We start from the raw sequence: 14,719 nt of genomic DNA, 5'->3' as shown, positions 1-14,719 counted from the left end.
GGGTACAGATACAGGCCCCAGTGCAAGGGGTGGCCCGGAGGCAGTGAGGAAGGGTGGCAGGGTGAGCAGGTACCTGGGCCCAAAGGACAGAGGGTGGCCAGGTGCACGGTGCAAAGAGAGAACAGATCAGCAGGGGAGCGAAGACAGAAGCAAAGAGGAAGGTCTTGAGGTGCTTCCAGAACCTCAGATTGTTCTCCTCAAGTTTTAGAGTGGCAGGGAGGCTGTTCCAGAGGGAGGCCCCAGCCACAGACAGAGATCTAACCCCAGCTCGTTTCTTTGAAAAACGACTGGCCCTGAAGGAGTTAGAGGTAGAGGAGCGAAGAGCTCGAGAGGGGAGGTATTTGCGGAGGGATAGCTGAAGGTATTTTGTACCTAGGCCCCAGAAAGCCTTGTGGACAATGCAGAGGGTTTTGAATTTAATTCTTGCATCCTCTGGGAGCCAATGGAGAGATTTCAGAGCTGGAGAGATACGATCCCAGGGCTCGAGGCCAAGGACAAGTCTTGCAGTCCTGTTCTGGATTAGTTGCAGAGGGCAGAGAGTTGAGGCAGGTATATTTAGAAAGAGGCTGTTACAATAGTCCAACCTAGAGAGAACCAGAGCTTGGGAGACCATGAGCTTCTGGGGGAAGGAGAGGAAAGGCAGAGTACCTCTGAGGAGGTGCAGTCGGAAGTTTGACTTTTTAGAGACATCAGAAATGTGGGCGGAGAAGGAAAGTGTGGAGTCAAAGATGACCTTGAGGTTCTTAGCCTCGCAGGTGGGGGGTAGGAGGAGGGCCAAGGGAGGCCAGCCAGAGAGTGAGGGGAAGTATGGTGAAGGTGTGCCGATGAGGAGAATCTCTGTCTTGCTGGCATTCATATTTTAATAGACAGCTTTCATTTCAAAATATAGTTCTCTTTCTTTATTTTTCATAAAAACATGTTAAAAAACTTTTAAACATTTGATCCTTTGATCATCATTCACCACTTTCATCAGACATACGCTTTAACAATAATGGGGACAATTACATTTGTTTTTCTTCGAGCATAACAATCAGCAGATTATGCCTATGAGACATGGGAAAAACACATTAGATTCCCTTTATGGTCGACATATGTTTCAGCCCTTAGATGTAGTGGTAGGTTTAATAATCTGTTGTACCCGTGCTACTACTTGGGACTTCTGAGCTTGCGAACTGGTGAATTTGCATTAAACATCCAGTATCGTGTTCCTTAGATTCATGTGCTGGGCCGTGCCTTCTGTTGTTGGCAAATAATTAATTTGGAGACCCAATGTCGAAATCAACTGAGTTGGAGCGGCACTTCAAAGTGGGTTGTTATAGTGATATTTGTGATAGTTGTAGAAGTTGTGTCTACTCACTGGCCAATACGTGCTGGATGTTTAATGCAAATTCACCAGTTTCCAAACTCAGAAGTCCCAAGTAGTACCACGGGTACAACAGATTATTAAACCTACCACTGGGGAACGAAATTGAACTTCCAGAAAAAACAACCTATGTCCTGAAGATGGCCCAACACTCAAACTAGTGACAACGCAAGACAGGGTCTGGTACACATCTAAGGGCCGAAACATATGTCGACCATAAAGGGAATCTAATGTGTTTTTCCCATGTCCTAAAGGCATAATCTACTGATTGTTATGCTCGAAGAAAAACAAATGTAATTTTCCCCATTATTGTTAAAGTGTATGTCGGATGAAAGTGGTGAATGATGATCAAAGGATCAAATGTTTAAATGTTTTTAACATGTTTTTATGAAAAATGAATAAAGAGAACTATATTTTGCAATGAAAGCTGTCCTTCTACCAACTAATAAGGTAGATCCACTTCATCCCACCTTGCTGTACCAAAGGCACTAGTTAGAGAGGGGTAGTCAATCTGTTTGTTTCTTTATTATATTGTATACTCTCCCTTTTACGCAGATTTGACCCCCCGTTAACAAAAATAAGGGAGTACCCAATTCTATATTCCTTGCTGGCATTCAGACAAAGATCATTGGCGGCACACCAATCTTGAATGGCAGTTAGGCAATCAGAGATGAGAGAGGGAGAGGAGGTGGCTGAGGGCAGCCTGAAAATGAGTTGAGTGTCGTCAGCGTAGCACTGGAAATTTGAGCCGAAAATGGCAATGCAGTGGGCGAGAGTTGCCAGATATTGGTTGAAAAGCCAGGGTTAGACCCCTGGGGAACACCACAGGTAGAGAGGAAGATAGATGATAGGAAGGATCCAAGTTGGACCTGGGAGGGTCGATTAGAGAGGACAGAGGTCAGTCAGGTCAGAGCCTGATCAGTGATACCCAGAGGAGAGTGATTAAAGTATTTAAAAAACACAATGAGAGTGCAGAACGTAGCGTGTGAAATTTGAACAGGTTGGTGCAATGTGACAAGAGGTTATCCGAGAGAGAAGAGTATTAAAGGAACAGAAACATTAATTATAGCAAGGGTGTGATAGCCGAGGGTTTAGAATAAATTATTATAGATCGATAGAGAGCTGAGCTGGCAGATGGGGCTGAAGTATCACAAGAGAAGAGTGGAATCAACAAGAGGAGATCCATGTAAGAATGAGTGCGAGAGATCGTTTCCTTCTAAGGAGAGCTCAAGACTTTGAAATGTATCAGTGACTAAACCCATCTGTGATTTGAGATATAAGTAACAGCAAAGTGTAAATATTTTGAGGCTGGAAGGGAGGGGAATGTGTGGTATGTTGGATGGTAGAATGGCATTGTGGGAGCGCTACATGTTTACAGGAGTGTGGAACCCATAGGGATTTGAGAGAGAGATTTTGAAGGTTGGAAGGGGGATTAATGGACTAGCGATAATAAAGCCTTTAACTTACCTATAAGACGACCTGTGTAATCATTGCACTCCGATCAATAGTAAATGAAGAAAAGGATACGGAATCAGTTTCTAATGACTCACTAAAAACTCTTGATAAGGTCCACACACTTGAGGGCTCAGGATGGAGACTTCTATTTCAATATCTGAATCCTAAGCCTGGACCGGCCCATGCAACTGATCACTTTGACCTCATGTTCTCATATCATATTGATATTATTGCGCTAACCAAGACTTGGCTAGATGTTGTGTCTGACCTTGATATCTATCTGGGCATTTCTGCATGTATTCCATCATTTCTGATTGTCATCATGCAGGTAATGAAGGAGGAGGAAAAGAGGCAGCATCATCCACAAGCAAAAGAACCCAGCAACTAATCAATCTGATTGTGTATGTTATTGGTAAGACATCATGTATCCTATTTTGCAATAGTCACTATGTACTTCATTTTAATGTTATTGTGCTCATGTGGTAATCTCAGAAAAATGAATTGAATCATACTAGTGGGTGATTTTTACTTATTCCATTAGTGTGAATTCTATGCAAATCCTTTGGGGGCAAACTCTTGATTGGCTCGAAATTGATTGGTTGGGTCATAATTGTATTCGATTTTCTCTTCCCTTGGTGGGCTGGTCCATTTGAAACTATTAGCTTACATAAAATGCTGATCAGGGAAAAATGAGGTGTCCCTTAAAAAGCTTACAGGGTATGATGAGGGATTATTGCTAACAGTCCCATACCATTCTCCCCTGCACCCCATTCCTGCAAGAGTTTATACCAGCAGACTTTTTCATGCAGTGCTGCCAAATGGCAATGATCACTTGATCCCTGTAATGTGGCAAATACCAAAGGTCAAAAAAACAGTGTAAGAATTGGTTCATCCCTGAATTAATAAAAACTTTCTTTCAGGGGCAGTCACTTGGGTTTAATGACACTAAGCTGCACGCTAGACTTCATGCCAACAATAAAGAATATAGGAAATAGATAATGGAGACCAAATATGTTTTGATGAGTACCAAATCAAACAGACTGAACACTAATGACAGGAAATATGCATGTGCTGAAGTACTTTAAGTGCCCTGCACAACAATCTTCCTCTTTAAACCTTGTGGTATAATAGCATTTTAAATGATTTAACCCTTCTTGACCACCTGAGGGCCTCAAAAGTCGGGACAATGGAACATCAGTGTTTCTTAATTCAAATTGGGGGCGCATGAGCATGACTGCCTGAGTCTGCCTCTCCTCAATCAGGCTGAATAATTCTAATATTAAAACAGTATAAACTGCAATTCTGCCCCTTACCTTCCTCCGTTCCTGTTACTTACCTACTGGGGCTCCTCCGACTGCATTCCCAGCGAAAATCGGATCCGCCTTGAGTGACTTCGGCTCGAGCCTCGGGACGGTCTCCTCCCGCTCTGTCTTCAGGCCGGCCCTACAGGATCCTTCCCGCCTTGCAGACATCCAAAGCGGCGGTCATCCCCTCCTGCCTTTACACACCCGGCGCCAACTGGGCTCCTCCGACGGCATTTCCAGCGAAAATCGGATCCGCCTTGAGTGACTTTGGCTCGAGCCTCGGGACGCCCTCCTCCCGCTCTATCATCAGGCCGGCCCTATGGGATCCTTCCCGCCTCACATACATCCAAAGCGGCGGTCATCCCCTCCTGCCTTCACACACCCAGCGCCAGCTTCAACTCCTGGAACCTCCACACCGGGATCTCTCTACTGGACTCCTCACACCCCATACAGCCCCCTGAGCCCCTTCTCCATAATTCGGGGTCCGGTGTGTCTGCAGCCATCCACGGAGCCAGTATCGGGCCTGCATCGGAAACTCTCTAGACCGCCAAGCTCCACACGGCCCTCGGAGCCCCCTCTTCATCACACGGGTTCTGGAGCCTCCTCTGCCTCACACAGGGTTTGGGTAAGCCAGCATCACTACCTCTTGAGACCTCTGCACTCCACACAGCCCCCGGAGCCCCTTCTTCACTACGCAGGGTCCGGGTGGGCCTGCAACCGTCCATTGTGCCAGCTTCGGGACCTCTCAAGACCTCCATCTGGCTCCTGCCCTTCCTGTGTCCGGACAGTATCTGGACAGCTCTGTGTGTCCCCTCACCAGCTCAGGCGCACTCCCCTCACCCATCGGCCACCTTCTTCACTCCACGGGGTCCTGATGAGCTTACGGCCGCTCATGGAGCCAGCACCGGGCCCCCCCCGGAACCTCCATTTATCTCTCGCCCTTCCTGTGTCCGGGCAGAGACGGGGCGGCCTTGTGTGTCCCCTCTGCAGCTCCGAAGCGCTCTGCTTCCTTGTCGGCTCCCTTCTTCACCACGCACAGTCCTGGCGAGCCTGCTGCCGTACCTGGAACCATCATCAAGACCCCCTGGGACCTCCACTTCCCGTGTCCGGGCCGAGACAGGGCGGCACTGGGAGTCCCCTCAACAGCTCTGAAATGCCTCGCCTCCTCAACGGCCCCCTTCCCCACTACACAGAGTCCTGGTGAACCTGCAGCCAAACCTGGAACCAGCTTCAGCTCCTCTTGAGTCCTCTACTTGCCTCTTGCCCTTCCTATACGCGGGCGAAATCGGGGCGGCTCGGTGCGTCCCCTCAGCAGCTCCACGGTGCTCCGCTCCTCCTTTGGCTCCCTGAGCTCCAGCGGGCTAGTTGCGGTCTGAGGTGCCGCTATCTTGACGTTGCCCTGTCCCCCCCTCCATCCGAGAGCGAGTCTGACTTTCCTCCTTCTCCATTGTGGGCTCTGTTCCCTTTGTGCTCCCCCCCAGACTGGGGCTTTTGGTTTCTTGTTGTGTCTGCCGCAGTCTTAAGTATCAACATCTTTACTCCACTACTCCAGCCTTTAAAGCCTCCACTTGGGTTCCACATCCTGTGTCCAGACAGGGACGAGTTGGCTCCATGTTCCCCTAAAACTTTCACCTGATCATTCCACTGCTCCACTGGCTCTCCCAGTCCTGGAGGGATCACAGCGCCCTGAGTCACACCATCTTCATTTTCCCCGCCTCCTCCACTCCTCCTTACGCAAGATTGGATCCAGCCTGCCCCATTCTCCAGCTCCAACTCTGCTCCCACAGTCCTCGGTTCACCCGACACTGGCTGTGGTCCAAACGCTGCTCCTCCATTGCTTTTCCATCCTCCTCAGGCCACCTTGTCATCTAGTGAACTTACAGCCCCTGCGTTGTGGTAGCTTTCTCCATTCTACCCTGGTACCACCTACAGCGGTCCGGCCAACATGTGCCCGTTTGCTCACCCCCAGGTGCAGCAGCCCAAAACTGCTACTCACTTTCTTGTCTCAGGTGCCTGGTCTCCTCCAGCCACCACTTTGAGTACCTACTCCCTCTGACTTTATTGGCTCCGGCCGGTCATTTCTCTGCACTGGACCCGTGGCCACCTTGTAACAGTCCAAAATTCGTACCACCCACAGCGGTCCGGCCAACCTGAGCCTGTTTGCTCACACCAAGGTGCAACAGCCCAAAACTGCTACTCACTTTCTTGCCTCAGACACCTGATCTCCTCCAACCACAACCTCTAGTGCCTACTCCCTCTGACTCTATTGGTTCCTGCCTTGCAACAGTCCAGAATTGCCACCTCATTTTCCTGCCTCAAGCACCTGGACTCCTCCATCCGCAGTCTGGAGAACCTACACCATTTGACTCTTTTGGTTCCTTCCAGCTATCTCTCATCACTCACCTGAGTCCACCTTCGACGCCATCCTTTACCTGGACTCCTCCAACTTGAATTCAGAGTGCCTGCTCCCTTTGACCCTATTGTTTCTTCCTGCCATCTCTCCCCACACTTGGCTCCACATTGCCCACTGCCTCCCCCATTCTGTATCCATCACACTGGTCTCTACCCCTACATTCCCAATTCCTACAATTACGGCTGCTCTCTACCTGTCCTTCTCTAAGTTCTTGGTATGCGATCCTCCATATCTCCCTTCCACCTCACTCTCCCCCCTCTCCCCACCCTTCCACCTCCTCCTCTCCCTTCTACTCTCCTCTTTCCTCCTTATGCCTAGTGCTCTTCAACATCCTCTCCCCCACTCCCCTAACCACCCTCCTTCCTTCTCTCACCGCCCTAACCTTCTTTACCCCCCCCCCACTGCCAGCCACTCTGCCATCATGAACACTGCTCTCTGGAACGCCAGATCCATCTGTAACAAAACCGCTGCTACCCTTGATCTATTCTTTCGCCTTAACCTTCATTTCCTCTGCCTAACTGAAACCTGGATTCCCCCTCACAACACGTCTGTCCCCGCTTTCTTAACAACCTCTTCTTCCTCTTTCATCCACACCCCCCACCCCTCTGGCCGTGGTGGAGGCGTCGGTCTCTTGTACCACCCCAAATACGTCTCCTCCTCTTCATCTCCATCTCTCCCCTCTTTCCCTACCTTTGAATTTCTCTACAAGTCTTTCTCCTCTCCCCACCCTATTACCTTCCTGGTCATCTATCGACCCCCTGGCCCTCTCTCTTCCTTCTTTGAAGACCCGGATCTCCTCCTTTCACTTAGTTCTCCCCCCCTCTCTTCTAACTGTACTTAGCGACTTTAATATCCATCTTCCTTCTCCCCCCCAATCTTCTCCCCACCTCTCCATCCTTGACTCCTACTTCCTCTCCCACCTTCCTTCATCCCCCACTCACTCCTCTGGCTCCACTCTTGACCTCATCTTCAACTCCTCCTATCCCTCCTCCCCTGTCTCTTCTCTTCCTGTTTATCTCTCAGACCATGCCCTACTCTCATTCTCACTTTCTCCTCTCCCACCCTCCACTACTACTAATCCCTCTCCTCCAATCTACTCGCGTCGTGACCTCTGTGACTTTGACGCTACCCTCTTTTCTGACACTTGCTCATCTTCTCTTTCATCTCCCCAAGACATTGCCTTACTCTCTGCTGACGATGCTCTCTTTTCCCTTTCATCTGCTATCTCCACTGCCCTAGATCAACTTTACCCCATTTCTCTCTTCCGCCCTACTCGGAAACCTTCTCAACCCTGGCTTACTTCCCATCTCTGCTCTATGCAGCGCCTTCTCAGGCGGTTAGAGAGACTCTGGCTCAAAACTCCCTCGCTTTCTAATCAAACCTCTTACTTCTCTTTCCACGCACTTTAGAACTCTTGTCTTGCAGCGGCCAAGTCCTCCTACTACTCTAACCTTCTCCAGTCTCAAGCCTCCCATCCTCGTTGGATTTTTCAAACTCTTTCCCACCTTCTCTCTCCTCCTACTCCTGATCCATCATCCAATTCCACACTTTCTCCGTCGGATTTTGCCAACTTCTTTTCCTCCAAAATCATCACACTCCGGCAGAAAATTAACAGCCTTTCTGACTCCCTCTCTCCTCCTCCCCCCTCTCATCCCTCTTCCATTATGTCTGTCTTCTCATCTGTTTCCCCTTCTGATGTCTCCTCCCTTCTATCCAAAGCCCACCCCACGTCCGCCCCCTCTGACCCTCTCCCCTCTGTTCTCATCCCCAAGATCTACCCTTTTCTTATCCCTTACCTTACCACTTTCTTCAACTCCTGCCTCTCCTCATCTACCTTTCCCTCTGCTTTCAAACATGCAACGATTATTCCTATTGTAAAGAAACCCTCTGCTGATCCACTTCTCACTGCTAACTACAGACCTATCTCTCTTCTGCCTTTCCTTTCTAAACTCCTTGAGCGCCTCGCCTACTCTCAACTCTCTTCCTTTGTCTCTACTTCCTCTCTCCTTCCTCCCTTCCAATCTGGCTTCCATCCCAAACATTCCACTGAAACTGCTCTCACCTCTATTCTCAACTCGCTCCTCTCTGCTCGACATGCAAAGCAGATGTCGATCATCCACTCCTGCTCCACACTCTCTCCTCCTTCGGGTTCAAAGGCCCTGTTATAAAATGGCTATCTTCTTGCCTTTCCTCCCGTTCCTTTGCTGTTTTATGGGGAGGCCAGACCTCTCCTTCCTTCCCGCTTATTTATGGTGTTCCTCAAGGCTCAAGGCTCTGTACTTGGTCCTTTCCTCTTCTCTCTTTACACCTTTCTCATTGCCCCTGTTATCTCCTCCTTTGGCATCTCCCATCATTTCTATGCGGACGATACTCAACTCTTTCTCTCTTTCTCCTCCTTCACACCTGACCTCCACCTTAAACTCTCCTCTTGTCTCACAGCTATCAAGAACTGGATGTCCTCCCGCTTTCTCTCTCTTAACACCGATAAAACTGAAGTCCTTTTCTTCTCTTCTGATACTCTTTCCCCTCCCTCTCCTCCCCCTTTCATCCACTTTCCTCCCTCCAATCTCCCTATCTCCACCCATGCTCGCAATCTAGGCATTCTCTTTGACTCCTCTCTCACCTTCTCGCAACACATTTCACTCACCTCCCACACCTGCCGATACCACCTCTACAATATTAGCAAAATCCGTCCCTCCCTCACATTCCACGCTACCAAACTCCTAATTCCATCTTTTCCCGCCTCTTCTACTGCTCCTCTCTAATCTTCGGACTTCTCGCATCTCAGCTTGCCCCTCTTAAATCCATATACCACTCTGCTGTTCGTACCCTTTGTCTCCTTACCTCCCCTGACTCCATCTCCTCCTCGCTCTCTCACGTTCGCTGGCTACCTTTCCACTTACAGCTAAAATTCTACTTTCTCTGCCTTGTTTTCAAGTCCCTCCATGGTCTTGCTCCTCCTTATCTCTCCTCCCTTCTCGCCTTTTACTCCCCCTCTCGTTCCCTTCGTTCCGCTGACCATTTCCTTCCCACTGTTCCTCCTTCCCCCTGCGCTTCCTCTCGGTTCCGCTCCTTCCAACTCCTTACTCCTCTGCCTGGAACTCACTCCCTCTCTCAATCCGCTCTTCCACGACCCTCACCTCATTTCGCACTTCCCTTAAATCCCTCCTCCTCCATTCTCCACCTTGAAAACTCCCCCTCTGCCCTCTCTACTCCCCCCTTCCTCTAATCTAATTCCTCTCTCCCCTCTCCTATTACACTCTATCTTCCTTCCATTTACACTCGTCCAATCCTTCTCCTGCCCCCATCACCACTCCCATTCCCACTCCACTCCCTTCCATCAGTTAATTGCTCTTTGCACTGTTTTTGCTGAATGATTCAAGATGTAATTTGTTGCTCCCATTGTTATTTGTTGTTGTTACTCTGTATTTTGTTGTTCCATTGTACAGCGCCTTGGTGTAAAGCGCTCTATAAATAAATAAATCAATCAATCAATCAAATTAGGGCATGTATATAATGAAGTCCTAGCGGGACAAATGTGATTACATTTAAGCATGTATATATACTCCCTAAGGGAACTGAAGGGTTAAATTAAAGAATTAAGAAATATAGCAATCAGACCTCTAAATTGACTGGCACGGCTAATTCCCCATCCTCTGCAGGAACTAAAAAGGTATCCTCTTAGGGTAATATTGCCAAAGGACAAGGTCCACAAGCATTGGGTTAACCGTCCTGAGCTCTCTGTTTAACCAAACTATAACGAGGAACTAGTTGGCCTGCCTCAAAGCATAAATGCAGCCATGTTTCCTGGGGATTTTTGTTTTGTTGTAACGGCGTGATTAAGGACCTGGCATTCTGGTATTTATTGACTGGTTACTATATTGAAAAAGACCTCATGATCAAAACACGTGTTGGTTTAGTCATGATACTCCATGATTTTGGGAGCACTGGAAAACTGTAATGACACTTGAATATTAAATTCTAAAAAAAAACTATGGGCTCGGCGCAGTGTGATTGGTATTCACACTAACCTTACACTAAAAATGACCAGGTTTCACTCCTAAGGGAGAGATGGAAGGGCATCTGTGCTTTGGCGGTCAGGTGAATTGTAGACCTGTGATCCATCGAGTTAGTTCTCCAGTTGGCTCCATGGACTATTTAGCTTTCCATCAATTACCTCATTGCAATTGGTAGTCATGTGCTGAATGCTACATGGATCTCTGCAATCCCACAATGTGCCCCTTTGAAATGAACACTAGATATCACATGCCACCCTAAAACTAGTTTAAGTTGTTTATTTTCCCTGCAAGGGTGGTGGGAGGATTGTTGAGAATCCTCACAAACACTGGTCAGGAGGCTTTTGTTCGTTTTTCACAACAGAGTCCTTAGCTCTGTACAACAAACAAAAGCCTCTGGGTGCAAACAAAAATCTCTGGGGTTGCCTCAATCTAGGGAATTTTTACCAGGATAAATTTGCCCTAATCCATCGCTCTTTCTTCTTGATCCCTGGTTAGTAGATTCAGCCCCTCAGCTTCTCATCCTCGCCCATCGAGAGACACCATGCGTGTGTCTTGGGCCCTATATGTGCTTGCATACTAGGCTTTGGCAAAGGCAGGAATAGATAGAGGAACATAGTCTTCCACCAGGAGGCTGGTCACCTGAAATTCTCTACAGGCTGGGTACGCTTCCTTGACACATTAGGATCCTGGCTCTAGTGCCAAACTTGATTGTTCCATATAGGGTCTTTTTCTTTGAATTTTCATGATGGCTTTATAATGTATCCACTGTTGCAACTTTGAAGCATGTGCACTTGAATAAGGGATAATTTAACATAATAAATATCAACATTCAAATGTGAATCATAATTAGAAGCAAGCTTCATAAATAAAATGAATTCCCAAAAGAAATACAAACTGATTTGTTGAAAAAGAGCACCTTTGGAAAGTGTCATGTTGCACATCCATTGTTGATAGCTAGTCCACAACACCCCATTCTAGTCAACCACCACAATGAGGGGCCCTCTTCTACAACCCCTCGACTCCCCTCTCTTCTACCTGCTGTTTCCGCCAATCTAACTCCACTCACTCCCTCCATAGCTAGGGTGTGCCTGCTCCTCTCACTTCCCTCAGACCTTTTCCCTCTTAATTAAGCTCCCCCTCAATAGATTCCTCTTTCACTCCTCTAAAGTCTATTCCAACCACCTCCTGAATACATTCCTCCTCAACCCCCTCTTCCAACCTCCCACATTATACACTCCTCTAGCACCTGACTCTTATTCTCTGTTTTGCCACCAACCTCCTCCTTCTGTTATGTAACCTTCAGCCTCCTTCTTAATATACTCCTCTGGATTCCTTCCTCCTTTCTTTTAGCTCTCCCTCCAAAAACCTCTCTCCAGTTGTTCCTCCATACTGTCCACCCGCTCGTCACAATTAAACACCAACAACCTCCTCTCCTATTTGACCACCCCTCTCAGCCTCATTCCTCCTGCTCTCTGGCCACCTTGCGCCCAGGGTTTCTTTTTCCTGCTCTGCCCCCTTCTGCGCTCTACTCCAGCACGCTTAAGAGCTCCTACTCTGCCTCCAAAATCGTACAATCCTGTGCTGGGGACTGGCTGTTACATATGGCTTGGATTTAATAGGCTAATTTGCTGAAGGGCTTTCCTGACCTGTTTGAGCATGCTCAGTCTTTATTGGTTTGGAGTCATGGGAGGAAATCTTCACAAGGTGCTTCCGCCATCTTGTCTCACAATCCAGAAGGTTCAGTATGATGGCTGGTTGGCAGCTGCTGCTCTCTCTGTATGTCTGCCCCATCCCAGAGTATGTTTTGGCTAGGTTCTGCTCACCAATGGTGAGTGGGTGGTGCTGAGCATTTCCTTTAAAGGGTGGGTAGTTTCAACAAACACTTTACCTGTCTATGAATTTGGCAGGGATGCTTCTCCCATTGGTTACCCTGCAGTAAGGGGCTACACTTCCTTCGCCCCACTAAAGAGAGGTGCCTGGTTTAAGTCGATGCCTTCTGTTGGGGTTGGAAAGTGTTCATGTGGGGTACTCTGGTTTTGCCTGCAGTTTTCCTGGTCCAAATCAGCAAGCTGGTACTGTGTGGGGAACTTTCTACAGGTCTCTACCTCTAGACCCATAGATGCCTCTTCCAGATGCAGCCCAGGATTTCCTGCCCAAGTGGTGGATTCTGGAAGTCTTTGTTTCCAGATGGTGGGTTTCTTAATGGGGTGGGATGATTTGGCCTGGGCATGCCTCCCGTCTTGAGGACCTAGGGATGGCATCTCCGGGACCATGTGACAAAGACCATGAAACTAGATTGTCTCACTGATCACCATAAACCCTTTATTTTAATATTAGAACGTACATACGTTATTGTGATTGTTTATGTCTACTGAAACGGTTCGAGCATTAATTTTTCAAACTTTTATTATCATTTTTTTTAAATTATTTTGCTTTTGTACTTTGGACCAGATATGGGTAAGGTACTTAATATTATAACAGCAGTTAAACATACAATGACAATGACATTTATGTATATTGTGATGTTTAGGGATGTAATGCAGAGGCTTTCATTTTATTATTTGCATCACAAACGTAACAATAGGAAATAACACTTGCCAAAAGAATGGATAAGAACTCAAATATTGTATCTTTGTGTTTCTTAGGAAAATCTCCTGAAGATTAAACTCGGCCCTTTCGAGTAGGTTCCGTAAGGTCCTCTTATCTTACCAGCACCTGTGAAAAATGGAGAGGTCCACTCGAGAGCTCTTCCTCAATTTCTTCGTTGTGCTGATCACGGTGCTGCTCATGTGGATTCTTGTGAAATCATATCAACAGTAAAATATTGGACAGTCCTCTTGGGAGTTACCACCATGTGTGTGTTCATGATGGCGTGCGGTCTGTCAACCCTACCTTAGTTCACCTCTCCAGTATGTGTACAACATTTCTACAGCTTCTTGGTAGCGTTCTACATGGGTGACCATTTTTAAGATGCAAAGTAGAAGCCATTTGCCACTCTCATCTGCGCCCAAATTAGAAAGATTTCCATCTATTTTCACGCACATGCAATATAAACGAGTAGCAGCACGGTCAGCGCAAAGTTTCTTTGTATGAGGATGGGACTTTTTTGCACCGCAAGCTTAACTGATGCAATCCATCGATCCACAATAGGGCAAAATTGAGAGCACTGCCTTCATGAAACAATATTTTCATCTGCAATAAGATGTGGCCATGCATATCCTCGCTGTATGCAGAAATCCTGCACATTTTTACTGCTGAAAGAAAATGTTCTTGCCCGTTACTTTTGCCACCTAAATAAAACCAAAGTTTGATTTATGTTCAGACTGTTCTTCTTTTTTTGACTGTAAATGCATTTAGCCTCTTAAAACTCTTCTCACATTGACTCAGTTGCTTGTTTAAGACCTACCAAGCCCTCTTTGTTACACTCTGCCTCCCTCACACATTCTCAAAAAACCCAGTAATGAGTTATGTACAGATATATAGTTCTCATAGCAGGTGTTCAAAGATACATGTCCAAAGAGATGGGGAGCTTGCAGCCTCCACAAGCAGGTAAGATCTTTATTTTGGAATGAGATACAGTCAAGGTACAGGAGGTACATGCGAGTGAATATTTGTGGTTTACAGAGACGTGTGCTAATAATGCTCGCCATTGCTATAGTTTCCCATATCTTTTCATGCCAAGCAGTGTTAAAGGGGCTCTACCACAAAGTAGACATCACCTCTGTGGTGGCCAGCAAAATTTGCTCTATCAGAGATGTTGAACAATATGTTATTTGGATTTATACAGCACACCGCTACCATTTTCATGGCCTCCAGGCGCTCTGGCGGATCTGAAAAGGAAATAGGGTTGTGAGGGCTTCGTTAGTGGGATTGAGAGGGAAAAGCGCAAGAGAGCTTTGATGTGCTGTTGGTAGCTTCAGTTCGTAATAAACGGTCACTGTGTCCTGGTTTGTTTTTAGTTGAAATATGTTATGTGGTGTTTGGTGTGTTAATGTGTATGGGTGATTTGTGTGTAATTGGTTTAGTTTTTTGTTGTATGTTGCGTAGTGTGTCCAGTTTGTGGTGATTTTAGGTTTTGCTGCAGTAGAGGTATGAGTGTTTTGTTATGTGTTTGAGGGTGAGTATGCAGGATATTGGAGAGTTTTTAGTATGGTTAGTAGACAGT

At 47.1% G+C, this 14,719-nt stretch overlaps 1 protein-coding gene across 2 annotated transcripts in view; it reads left to right on the top strand.

Annotated features, from left to right (window-relative positions):
• Positions 1-13,869, top strand: part of LOC138528763 (sarcolipin-like) — a 52,291-nt gene extending 38,422 nt beyond the window's left edge. The window contains exons 2-3 of one of the 2 annotated variants that reach the window (XM_069640634.1): positions 3,147-3,230; positions 13,200-13,869. In XM_069640634.1, the coding sequence (XP_069496735.1) occupies positions 13,279-13,374 (96 nt within the window). In that variant the 5' untranslated portion in view covers positions 3,147-3,230; positions 13,200-13,278 and the 3' untranslated portion in view covers positions 13,375-13,869. The remainder of the gene's footprint in view (positions 1-3,146; positions 3,231-13,199) is intronic. The other variant, XM_069640635.1, reaches the window with a different exon arrangement.
• The last annotated feature ends 850 nt before the right edge of the window (positions 13,870-14,719 follow it).

The sequence above is a fragment of the Ambystoma mexicanum genome, chromosome 7q (genome assembly GCF_040938575.1).
Source record: "Ambystoma mexicanum isolate Mex_15411 chromosome 7q, UKY_AmexF1_1, whole genome shotgun sequence".
NCBI lineage: Eukaryota > Metazoa > Chordata > Amphibia > Caudata > Ambystomatidae > Ambystoma > Ambystoma mexicanum.
The sequence above is the reverse complement of the archived record's forward strand: the minus strand, read 5'-3'. Positions and strand labels throughout refer to the sequence as shown.